Below are 12813 nucleotides of genomic sequence, written 5' to 3'. Positions count from 1 at the left end.
CCAGGTCCTTTCAGGAGGTGCTGAACACTGATCCAGCCAGGGCACAAAGGTGGTACGTGGCTCTTCCTGTGCTTCCCCCTTGCTCTGACACCGGATTCACCCCCCTTGCATCTCAGCATCCCCACCTGAAGCTACACTAACGTTTTCAGGGGCAGAGTCTTTCTTCCCCCAGCCCCGTGCCTCAGTTTCCCTCTCCCAACTGAGGCCAGAGGGGGATCCCCAGGCTTGGTCCTGGATGATGCCACATGGCCTAATCCCATGCCAGTCTCCGGGCCGCTGGCTGCACATCCCGGAATGGCTGCTGTGCGTGGGTGGGAGGCGAGACCACAATGTGGCCTGTGTTTCAGCTGTGAAGAGCCTGGCCCCTTCCATCCTCCCCTCTCCTTTATTTTTATCCGGCACCCACGAGCTGCTGGCATCTCCCCAGCCACTGTGCTGTCCCCAGCAGCTGAGGACGCGGCCGCTTGCCAGGGCACACAGGGCTCCCTTCTCCTCCGGTCCCTGGTCGGGAAGGCTCTGCCCCAGGCAGGGATGCTCCCCATGCACAGAGGATGCCGCCAGCTTTGGCCTCAAGCCAAAGGTTGAGGAGGAAGCTGATGGTAGGGCAAAGATTCCCCCCAGCTCTGAGCCACCCTTCCTGAGCCAATTTGCCTTCCACAGGCTTGCCCTCCGTCCGTCTTGTCGTCCCCCACCTCAGCAGGGTAGCTCCTTCCCAGCTGCAGTGGGGATTGATGCTCCCACTGCTGGGGAGCCCAGGGGGGGCTGGGGAAGGTTGGGGGGAACCCTCACTCGGGCACTGCCCTTCCCACAGGGCAATGGGTCTGTTCCTGCTCGCTGGCTGCCCACTGGGCATCCCCCAGTGTCACCCCCCTGGTGTCAACCGAGCTCTGCTCACCAGGCTGTGGCACAGCTCTGGTTGTGTTGTGCTGCCGCAGGCATCCGGAGTGACCCTCTGGAGAAGGGGTGTCTTCCTCTGAAGCTCACCCTGGCATTTCCAGCTCTACCAGCTGCTGGGTTTGGTGCTGCGAGGTGAATGTGGAGCCCCTTAACTGCCCCATAGCCCCCCTGTAGCCTGGGCAGCAGACCTCACCCCCCCTGGCTCTCGCTCGGCAGCATCACAGATGCTTCCTGACCCACACAGCCTGCTGGGGAGAGGGGAGGACTAGCCCCAAGCTTGGAGCTGGCTGGACATCCCAGGAAGATGCTGAGCTGAGGAGATAGAGTGAGGAGGAGGAGTGAGGTGAGGAAGGACAGGACCCAGCTCATGCTTTCTGGCTGCGGCAGTGGGATGCCCAAGCCACGAGTGAGCAGGGGATGGGGGAGTCCTGTCCTGAGGGGCTGAGGTGGGAAAGTCTGGAGGGCTCCTCGGGGGGTCGTGTCCCCCTTCCCTGGGTGACAGCACGAAGGGACAGCCTGGCTCGTGTACCTCATCAGGATGTGGGGACAGGGCTGTGGGCAGGAAGGTGCTGGTCCTGATCCTGAGCATGAAGGGATCATCCAGGGGTGCAGACCCCATGCTCAGCGCTGCGTCCAACCGCGGTTGGGAGGGTGAACTCCTCTCCCGTTCCCATGCGCGTGGGTGCGATGACACCCGGCGAGGTGGGAAGTGGCTGCTGCTTTTTACAGGGCTGGCCAGATGGGATTTGACAAGGACATGGGAATCGATCCGGGTGTTTCTCTGCTTCCAAAGTAAAGGAGCTGCTTGTCGGGGCAGGGAGATGTCTCATAGACCACCCCAACCTCCAACCAGCGTGTGCCAACGCAGCGCACGGCTTCGGCTCCTCATCACAGCAGCATCAGCAGGGCTGGCACTGCCAGGGGTGCAGGCAGCATCCTGGGCACGTAGTGGTTGGTGACAGGCAGGGCCAAGTCCGTGGGGTTCCATCCGGACCGCTGCTGTGTGGGCACTGTGCCCCTGCCTGCCTTTGAGGAGCTGAGGGGTGTCCTGGCTGCGGGGCTGGGGGGGCTGCGCTAACCGGGCTGGGAAGTTGGGATGAGACAGTTGGCAGGGGGGTTGTGTGTGTGTTTTATTTTCCTTGGTTCCAATTGAATTTGGGAGTGAAAGGCACGGCGGGGAGCCCGCTGCCTGCTGCCCAGCCTGGGCTAAGCCATAGCTCAGTGCTGGGCAGGGGGGGACCCCTCGGGGATGGGGAGAGGAGATGGGAGAATGGCACCCGGTGTCACAGCACGGGAGGTTTGTGCCAGGAGGGATGTTGATGGTCCCTCTTGGGCAGCCTTGGCATCGCTTGGCTTTTCCAGCACTGGGTATCAATCAGCCTGGGACTGAGAGGATGGTGGGGGGGCTTCATCCCAGCATCTGCACGGCACGAGGAGGGTGTGCAGACACTCTGACCTCGATGTGCTGGGACAGACACGGGGTCTGTCCTGCTCCCTGTATCCCTGTGATTTGGGAGCATCCGTAGCTTGGCCTGGACTGGGGGGTGTGTTTCTTGGCTGGTGGCAGTCAGACCCTTTGGCACACAGTGTGGGTGAGGGATGCTCCTTGCCCCGGCTCCTGGCACGGCTGTGCTGGGGGACACAGCAGCCTTGCAGCTCCCACCACTTTCTGACTCTTTGCTGTCTCCATCGTGGGGGTGGGAACCTGGGACAGGACTCGGGGGACACTTGACCACAGTACCCCCACCCTGAAATGAGCTCAAACAGAGTGTGGCTGAGCCCAGGACAGTGCCCCCCTCCCTTAGCAATACCTCTGCTGGTCTCTTTACCCCAGCAGGTCCTGCCTTGGGCAAGGGGGGTGTGTGTGAGTATTTTTGGGGTCACCCCTCAAGCTGGTCTGTGCAGTGCATCAGGGTTTCTGCGCTCCCAGAGCAAAGAGATGTGCAGGCACTCCCTGCCATCCCTCCCTCTCAGGGGGGTGGTGGCTGGAAGTGGGGTGGGGCTGGCAGCAGCGTGGCAGGGAAGGGGTTAGCTCTGAGCGGGGCTCTGGGTGCCGGGCAGTCTCCTCGGGTGCTGCGCAGGCAGCGGGGCTGGCAGAGCAGCATCGCATCGCGTCGCAGCGCCGCAGCCTTCGGGAGGAAGGCGAGCGCATCCCGCTCTCCCCACTCGCCTTAATGGCTGGGTGCGGGGCAGCCGCATCGCTCGGAGGGGCTTCTATTCTTTCGCCTGCCTTTCTCCCCAGATGCACTCTCGCCTTCCCCTCCTCTCGCTCCTTTTTGTACAGTCGCTTTCTTGGGCTATTTTTCATGCTCCACTAGCTGCCGGCGCTCCCCCGGCCCGCCCGAGCCTCGCTGCCTCCTGAAGATTTATGGAACTGCAGTAATAAACTGTGTTTGAGAGATCCTCTTTAGGATAAACCCCTGCCCAGCTGCCGGCAGAGGGGTCTGAGCCGACCGTGCTGCTCACCCTGCGGCTGCTCCGGCCTGGCAGGACGGTGCCTGCAGCACGGGGCAGGTTTTTGGGAGCCTCTCCCCCTAGCACGTCTCCCAGCGAAGGAGCAGGGGGAGCCGGTGCTTGGGCTGTGAAGCACCAGTCCTGGAGAGCATCACCCAAAGCGCAGTGGGGTTCTGGTGTCTCCAGTGCTCCCCATCTCCTGGGAAGGAGGCGATGGCCGCATCCTGCTAGGAGCCCAGGCTGCGGTCCTGGCACAGGTTACGCTCTGCAGGCGGGTGAGGAAGATGGATGGATGAAGCGGCAAGGAGAGCCACGCTCCCTTAACCCTCCGCTGCTCGGAGAGGGGCTTGCCAGGATTTACCGGGGGATTTTGGCTGTCCTGGGAGCCCTGCGCCTGGCCAAGGAGCCGCATCCAGCCCCTGGACACCCGGGACCTGCCTCCCCCGTCCCCCAGAAGCCGGTTGCCGGCCACCGTGGAAGCTGCCCTGTGCCCGCGGGTAAGCGGAGGGAGGGTCCCGGTTTGGGGACACGTCCCAGAGGGATATCCTGGTCTGCTGGGATGGGGCGGTGATGGGATGGGGACCCTGGGTAGGTTCTGGCCGCCGACTCTCCCACCCTGGTGACCCAGTTGGAAGCAGCTCCGGGAAGCGCTTTCCAGGGATGCTGCTGGCAGTGGGACTGCCCGTGTGTGGGTACCGCTGCTACAGCATCCCTGCATGGGAGGCAGGGAGACAACTCGCTGGGGGGATTTCGGGTGGCAGGATGGAATTGCCCCCTTGGGATGAGGTTGGGAGGGAAGGATTAACACCCTCTTTCCACACATAATGCCAGGGAAAGAGAACAGGAGGTTTAAAGCCCCTTTCTGAGGGAGCCCCCATACCTCATGCCCCACTTGTTCCCATATCAAATGATCCCTGCCCGCTCCGGGCTGGGATCTGGAGTGGAAAGTGGCTGATGTGGGGACGTTGTGGCTTTTCCACCTCTCCCCTTGGTGGGGTTTGTGGATCTCGGGGTTCGTGGCGCTGGGGCTGCCTCCCTGCCGCTCGCTCCGGAGCCGGGTGAGGGATGTGGGAGCGGATGCGACACAGCCAGGGATGGAAGACCCCCCACCCTGAGGGTGTCCAGCTTTGCTCTGCCCCCTGCACAGGGCTTTTCAAATCATCCTTTTCAGTAGTCGGCAGAGACACAGCGAGCTGGCACGTTCCCCTCTCAGAGCATGTAATTAGGGAGCCGGGAGCTGCATGCTGATACACGGCTCAGCAGCAAGAGGATGAGGAGGGTGGGAAGGAGACAGGGCTGTGGACATCCCCGGGGCTGGTGGAGGCTCCAGGGATGTGGCCACAGGGAACCAGCCCCTCTTGCACCCCCTGAGCCCCCATCCTTCCCTCCCTTTTGGCTGTAGCTCCTTCCTTCCAGCGCCGTCTCTGCTGTGGCTGGGCGATTTCAGGGTGCCCCGTCACCCCTCTTCTGCAGCTTTCCTGGCATTGTTGATCCCATGGGATGCAGTGAGGCTGGGAATCCTGTTGGCATCAGGATCCAGCCCTGCATAGGGGCTGTTTTTGTGGGGATGGGCCATGCTGGGCACCCACCCCAGGCTGGGGGGTGCCTGGGGTCCTGCTCTCCCTCTCCTCTGCCCTACAGCTGAGCGCTTGAAGAAGTGTCCAGGCACTCCCCATGGGTACCCAGTGCTGGGGCTGGGAGGGGTGCTGAGCACTGGGTGCATTCACCCCAGCTTGTCTTCGCTGCTCTCCCATCATCAAGCAAGCACTCACGGGACCAGCCAAGGGTGGGGAGGGGTTTTGTGCCCTGTAGCAGCAAACTCTCCATGAGATGTGTGTTACGGGGGCTGTCACGGCAGAACAGCAGCTCCTGGGGTGACAAACTGCCCTGGCCACTTTTCCCATCAGCACGAGGGATCAGCAGAGGATCCTCAGCTGATGGTGCCCCGGGATGATGCTCTCAGCCCCGCTCCCATCCATCCCTCTGCCAGTGGAAGGGTGGAGGTGTCCCTTCCGACATCTCTGCCACTTTCAAGGGGGGATCTCGGGGTGTTTTGCACATGACAAATGTGGCACCGTGACCTCCACAGTGATGTGGGGAAGCAGCTGAGCACAACAGTGAGGGGGAAGATACCAGGAGCTTCAGCATATGGGGACATGGTCCCCTGTCCGAGGTCACGTTTGGTGATGGAGCTGTGGGAAAAGAGAGCTGGACCGGTTGGTTTTTGGAGGGGAGCATCAGGCTTTGGGGATGGGGATGTCTCCATGGTGTTTGCTGGGTGCTGGTCCCCTCGCCCAGCTCGTAGCAACCCCCTCAGATGACCTTGAGCAGAGGCGTTACATCTGTGGCACACTCAGAGCGCGGTCCTACCTTAATAACACACTCAGTTGATATAAAGCTAATATGTTGGTCTGATAAATAATTAAGGGGGGGGGGGTGGAAATCCTCTCTACCCTCTGTGATTTGTTTAACAGGAGCTCAGGAAGGAGGGGAGGGGGGGGGGAAGGGACAAGGAGGGAGATGAATAATGGATCAAGGTTAAACAGTGAGCGAGGCAGGCAAGCCTTAACGTGGTGAATCCCTGCAACACGCGTGCCGCAGGCTCCCAGAGTCGTTAGTGGCAGCACAGATCGCTGGTGGCATCGGCCAGCACCGGCCCAGGGCTGTGTGATGCCAGTGCAGGCAGTGCAGGACCCTCCAAAGTGGCTTTTTGGGGTGGGGGGTCTATGTTTTGGGGTGGTGGTCTGTGTTTTGGGGCTGCTTTTGCATCCTGGGGCCACTCCGCAGCGGGCTGGGCTGGGTAGGGGATTGGGGGATGCTGAGTGGCCTCATCCTGCAGCCACCCAGGAGGTGCCAGGCGCTGGCAGCGCGCAGGCATGGCCAGGCGTTCGTTACCACTCGTGCTGTGTGTGCTCAGCTAATGAGCTAATGAGCTATTAGCAAAGGGCTGAGGCCCTTTCACCTCACTGCATGGGTGACCGGCTGCCTGCCTCCTCCCAGCTTGTGCCCTCAGGTAGAGCATCCCTGTGGGCACAGGTGCCCAGTTTGGTACCCACGGGCCGGGCTGGCCCCTGGGAGCAGCGGCGGCAGGATGAGGGTTTGGGAGGTCTCAGGCAGGGCATGGGGGGGTCTGGCAGCAGCATAGTGCAGGCAGTGATGGGCAGACATGAGCCTCCTCCTGCCCCGGCCCACGTTTGGTTTTCTTTTTGGTTTGTCCTTGTGTCCGTGTCGCTGTGTCTGTCTGTGCTGTGGCGCGGCGCCCGGCTCCCCTGTCTGTCTGTGCTGTTTTAATGACCCAACACTGTTTTATTCATGTCTCGGTCTGAACATCCTGCTGTGGTGGCATCCCAGCCTCTCCATCCCTCCTGCCGCTCCCAGCCTCATCCATCTCCTGTCACCACCAGCCCCATGCCTGGGAGTGGGGCCACCGCTGTCATCGCTGGGGGGGGGGACACACAAACCCTGCACCCACTGGATGCATCCCTTGAAGGGATGACCCTGCTCTCAGCTCAGCTGTCCCTTGGAGCCTAAAACCCTCTCCCCACCTCCAAATCTCTGCACCCCACATCTTCCCCGCAGCAGTGGGGCCGCTCCGGGGCCGGCCCTGACCCCGCTCTGCTCTCCTCCCCGTGCAGATCCCGAGAGGACCAGCACCCACATGATCTCGGCGGACGATGCCGAGTACCCACGGGAATACCGGACCTTGGGCAACGGCACCCGGCGCTTCTCCAACGTAGGGCTGGTGCACACCTCGGAGCGCCGGCACACCGTCATCGCCGCCCAGAGCCTGGAGGCCCTCACGGGTCTCCAGAAGTCGGAGATGGAGCGCAAGCGGGATGCCTTCATGGACCACCTGAAGAACAAGTACCCGCAGCACGCGCTGGCGCTGCGGGGGCAGCAGGAACGCATGCGGGACCAGGTAAGGGGGGTGGCACCTCGGGGCGGTGGGAGTGGGGGGCGCATAGGGGACCCTTTGGGGCTGTTCAGAGAGAGGAGCAGAGGCTCAGCGGGAGCTCAGCTGGTGCACACACAGGGTGACTGCTTGTAGCAGCCTTGGGGGGAGCATCCCCCAGACACCCCCCCTCTCCCTGGGACTGGGGCTGGATCCTGGGTGGATTTTCCCTGCCGTGTGGGTGGGTTCGATCCCGCTGGCTGCTGGGGGGGCAGGGAAGTTTCTTTGTGGGGATGTTTCTCTGTGGGGATGTTTCTCCTTGGGAAGATGCCCCGGTGCTTGGCACAGCCCATCCTGGGGGGGTTGTGCAGCAGTCTGGGGGGGGTGGGGATTTCGTGTTACCTCTGGTTTGGGCAGGCTGTTGCTCTGGGCTGCTGAGCCTCAGTGCTCTTGTCTGTGTTTTGGACCCCTCAGTTAAGGATGTTGGTGGAAAACTGTGCCCTGAGCAGCACAAGCGCTGGGATGGGGATACTCTCTGAGCTGGGGGCGGGGGGGGGGGGGGGCAGTTAGTGAAGTTCTGGGGGCAGATATCTCCTCCCCAGCAAGGTGTGAAGGAGGCTGGTGAGCTCGGAGGGCTGTGGGGGTGGGATGAGCAGGGGCAGGATGCAGATGGGAAAGGGGACACCAGCGGTTTGGTACCCAAGCCCAGACAGGGATGTCCCTTGGTTGCCTGTTCCCTGGGGACCAGCTGGTCCCCGGAGCAGGACAGTGGGTGACGTGTCTGGGAACCCTTGCTGAAAGCAGCAGAGACCAAGGACCGAACAGTCCCTGGGGACAATATCCATCCCTCATGCCTGGGGTGCTGGGGACCCCAGCCCTCTCCTTGCCCAGGTAACAGTGATGCCCCAGCAATGCTGTCGGGGGAGCAATAAATCCCCCTTTAAACCAGCGCTTCCATAAAGAGGCACAGGGGAGGGCGAGCACAGAGCAGCTGGAGGAAGTGGCTGGAAAGAAATCTTATATCATCTCCAACTAGACACCTCCCCGAGGGACGGAGGTGACGGTTCCCAGGGCTAACACAGCGGAAAGAAATCCAGCTCTGTAAGGAAAACCATCAGCATCACTCCCTCCCTCTGCCTGCCGCCCGGCTCGCGCCCTCCCTCGCCTTTTGGGGAGCACTGGGGAGAATGGGGGGAGATGGGGGTGGTGGTTCCCTGCTTTCCAACCCCTCTTCTTGTGGCTGGATGCGAAGGAGAGTGGCCAAATCCTGCACAGATGGGGGGGTGATTCGCACCAGCCGGGCATCCAGATCTGGGCTTAGGGCTGATGGTGGTTGGTGGCTTTTGCCATCGCCTGGGGACACGGTCTGTGTCTGCGCCGCCGCCTGCGTGATGCAGCGGTGACATTTCTAGCCACAGAGCAATATTCCTCAGTAAATAATTAGCAACCTTTCCCTTATCATCACGATGATGTAAAGACTTTACTTTTTAAGTTGTTTTTTTAAAGCAGTGGCTATAAAAATCCCCAGCTCGTGGCCACTCCGGGTCCACAGGAGGAATTTTAGAAGGTGGAAGAAGAAAGATTCATTCCAGAATCCAGCTCATCTCCTTTATTTCTGCACCCCCTCCCTCAGGGACACTCAATGGGACTGGGGACTGGGGTGTCTGGGAATCTATTTGCCCCAGTTTAACCCAGTTTGTCTTTCTGGGGTTGGGTTACAGGGGGGAAGGGTTCCCCGATGGTGCCGTGCGGGGCTGTGGCTCCATCCTGCACTGGGCAGGATGCTGGTGAGGACCACAGCTCCATCCATCACTCCAGCAACCTACTTGCAACTGGTGGGGAGAGGAAAAAAAACCAACCCCTTCAACCACCCAAATCCTATTTTTTCCCCTCTTTTTCTCTTTCTTTTTTTTGTTTCCCTTTCTTCCTTCATTTTCCCTGCAGGCAGTAAATAATAACAGGGAGAAAAATGAAACTAGAAACACTGGAAACCCCGGGGTGCCAACCTTTAAATGACATTGGGATAAAACACTCTGGGCCTGCTGAGTTTGGAACTTGCTTTGCTATTCTAGGGGAGCCTGGCAGGTATTTTGGATCACAGGCTTTGCTGTTTTGGTGGGGTTTGGTGGGGGATTTTGGGGGGTTTTGGGGTTTTTTTTGGGGGGTTTTTTTGGGGTTTGGGGAATTTTTTTTGCTTTTTTTTTGGGTGAGGTTTTTTATGTTGTTGTTTTTTGGGGTTTTTTGGTTTTTTGAAATGATTATATGAGAATCAGAGGCCAGTAGAAACATTCCATAGGCGTCAGCATCCCTCTCAGCGCGGCGATGCCGGCAGCACAACCCCGTTGTACTCAGGGTGGGATCTCAGCAATATTAATTTTAATCAGATGTGTATATATAACAGAGGAATAAAATTAATAAAAACAACCAACCAACCACCCAACCTCCCCTGGAAACAACAGGCTAATGGTTGTACCAACACCCAGCAGACTGCGGAGACGTCCGCGGCGGCAGCCGGCTAATTTAAAACCCAGATGGGAGAAGATGTTAAACGGGCACGTTAGTGATAAAGAGAGGATTGGGAATGGGGGTTGGGGAATGGGGATGAGGTGGCTGATGGAGCACATCGGCTGCTGGGCTTTGGGTCTGAATGAGGGGTAAATCCTCCCCCATCCCCTTCTCCCCAGGGTGGGTAAAGCCGGCAGGATGGGGATGGAGGGACCAGGTCTCTTGTCTCCCCACGCAGGGATGCTCCAGGATGCTGGATTTGGCTGGGCCACCCCCATGTATAAAGAGTTAGGGATGTTTAGAGAAATAATAACCTGATAGTTTGAGGGGGTGACCCCCCCCCCTCGCCTCCTGCTTTCTCAATATCCCCGTGGGTTTTGCTGGTGCATCGCTGTGGGAAGGGAAAACTCGGGGTCCTGGGGCACTGGGGAATTATGGGGGTGATGGGGGTCCTGCCAAGCCCTCAAGGGTGGGCAGCCTGGCTGCTGGGGGGCCGGGGATCGCACAGTGAACGCACAGGCTGCGAAGCCCCTGGGGGTGCTGGGGTGGGGTGTGAGGAGCCCAGCAGCACCCTGTGCTGCAGCAGAGTCTTACACGGGGGGTGTGCATGTACATGTGAGCGTGTGTGACCCCCAGCCTGTTCTGAGCCCCCCCCATGACACCCTGACAGGGTGCGCAGGGGGCCAACGCTGCAGAGCTGCTGCCTGCACCCCCTGCCCTCCAGCTGCCCCGCTGCACCCCCAAATGCCCCCAGCACCCTCTGCCCCACTATACCTCCAGCACCCCCTTGCCGCATCACCCTCCCAGTCCCCCCCCAGCACCCTACTGCCCCCCCATTCCCCGCAGCACCCCCCAGACCCATTGAACCCCATTGACCCCAGCACCCCCAGTTCCTGATCGTAACCCCAGTCCCCCCAGCACCCCCAATCCCCACTGCTCCCCAGTCCCCCCAGCACCCCCATGCCCCATTGCACCCCCATCGCTCCCCCTCTACACTGCCCCCCCAGCACCCCCCATCTTCCCTCATCGCTCCCTCTCCCCACTGCCCCCCCTTCCCCCAGCACCTCCCAGTCTTCCCAGAACCCCCATTCCCGATCGTACCCCCGTTCCATCCCCCCCCCCAGCACCCCCCACTCCTCCCTCCCCCCCCCCCAGCACCCCCGGGCTCCTCCTTCGCCCCGCCCCCTGCGGGAGCGCGGGCGCCCCCTCGCGGCAGCCCGGGGAGGCGGCGGCGGCGGCAGGTGGAGTCGCGTTGCCATAGCGACCGCGCCCCTATAAGGGCGGGCGCGCGGGGCCGGCGGCGGCCGCAGCGGCGGGAGGTGGCGGCTCCGCTCCGCGCGCAGCGGCCCCGGCCCCGCCCGCCACCCCCCCCCCACAACCCCCGGCCCCGCCGCGCATCACATCACATCACATCACAGCACAGCACAGGCCGGGCTCACCTGCCGCAGGTACCGGGGCCGAAGGGAGACCGGGGTTGGGGGGGCGGAGAGGGGCGCGTCTCGCCGGGGGGCGGGGGGGGAAGTCGCGGTGTCTGCCGGTGTCCGCCTGCCGCTGCTGCGGTGCCCCGACCTCTCCTTTCCCAGCTATCCCGGTCTTCTCCTCAGCCCGGTATCCCCCTCCCCAAACGTCCCGGTCCCCCTCTCCCACCCCCATCACCAACCCATCGTGCCCTTCCCCTGGCCGCGGGGCTCAGCCCCAGAGCGGGGGCAGCCCCCCACCCCTCTTTCCCTCCAGCCCTCACTACGTTCCCCTTTCTTGGAGGTGCCCCCCAGGCTCGCCCCGAGGAGGGGGTGCCCATGGTCCCCGTGTTGCCCTTTGCTGCAGTGGCTGGGGGGTCTTACCCAGCCTTCCCCCCCCCCTCCCCGGGTGCACACGGGGCCGTGCAAAGCCCCCGGCGGTGCCTGTGCCAGCCCCACCGAGCAGCTCCTGTCTTCCCAGGGCATTGTCACCCACGTCCCCATCCCTCTGCAGGGGACACTGCTCCCCTCTGCCCTTCGGGACCGCGGTGCGGGCAGCCAGAGAGGGGCAGATGGTGGTCTGGGCGTGCAGCATCCCTGCACCATGTGGGGACTTGTCTGGCCTCCAAGTTGCTTGGCCAAGCATCCTTCCCATGGGGGACCTGCCAGCACTGCGAGGACCCCCCGGGCCGTGTACCCAACCCAGCTGGGGAGCAGGACCCCCATGATGGGAGGAGTGTCCTGAGAGCATCTCACCTGAGTCCCCCGAGAGGGGCTGGAGCTGGGCATGTGGCGAGGTGCCCGTGGTCTTGGTGTGAGCTTGGCATCGTCTTGTCTTGTCCTGGTGGGGTGTCTGGCTGGGCTGGGGGGTATGCAGAGGCAGGGCAGGGGGTACCTGGACACACCGCTTGTGCCAAACCGGTGGTGATGGTGGTTTGTGAACACTCCCCGAGGCCAACGGGCTGGTGGGAACTCGCCGGGGTGTCGGGAGTGTGAAGTGGGGGCCTTTCCTTGCTCTTCCCGGGGTCTGTTCTCAGTCTCCAGAGCTGGAGTGTGTTGGGGACCTTGGCAAAGTGCTGTAATGGTGGAGAGGAGCGTGCCCGGCTGTCGGGAGTAACATGAGCGAGTGTGTGTGTGTGTGTGTGTGTGTGTGTGTGTGTGTGTCCCCCTGCCACTGCAGCCAGCGCTGTCTCTATCGATTCCCTTATTTTTCCCCCTGCTGGGAGCGTTTCCTGGCTGATTAAAAGGAACCTGGCCCACGGTTTGGCTGGGATTTGGGGCCGTGGGAGCTGGGGGATGGTGGGAAAGTCTGTGGGTCCCCCCACTTCTCCGTGGGTGCAGAGCAGGGAGGAAGCTGGGCTTGGAAGTCCCTGAGAAGCAGCATCCGTCATCAATCCGTCCGTGCTGGAGATGGATGGCGATGGCAGCCCCAGGGAGAGAGGGCATTAATGAGCCTGTGGTCGTGGGGAGATAGCCGGTGGGTGGGTGCCCATGGGGAACTGGATCTGGCTCCATCCCAGCAGCAGGGGGGATGCAGCTGGCACACTCCCCTCAGTGCTGGGCTCCCCGTGCTCCCCCAGTCCTCACCGTGAGCGCGGTGCCGGTGTC

The 12813-nt window shown here is 61.8% G+C and overlaps 1 protein-coding gene across 1 annotated transcript in view; it reads left to right on the top strand.

Annotated features, from left to right (window-relative positions):
- Positions 1-3643: 3643 nt before the first annotated feature.
- Positions 3644-12813, top strand: part of SRCIN1 (SRC kinase signaling inhibitor 1) — a gene marked incomplete at both ends in the record, with an annotated part of 44435 nt that continues 35265 nt past the window's right edge. The window contains 2 exons of the mRNA XM_084275303.1: positions 3644-3848; positions 6987-7270. Coding sequence (XP_084131429.1) covers positions 3644-3848; positions 6987-7270 — 489 coding nt within the window. The remainder of the gene's footprint in view (positions 3849-6986; positions 7271-12813) is intronic.

The sequence above is a fragment of the Gallinula chloropus genome (genome assembly GCF_964237585.1).
Source record: "Gallinula chloropus genome assembly, chromosome: 26".
Lineage (NCBI taxonomy): Eukaryota > Metazoa > Chordata > Aves > Gruiformes > Rallidae > Gallinula > Gallinula chloropus.
This window is presented reverse-complemented; position numbering and strand designations above follow the sequence as displayed.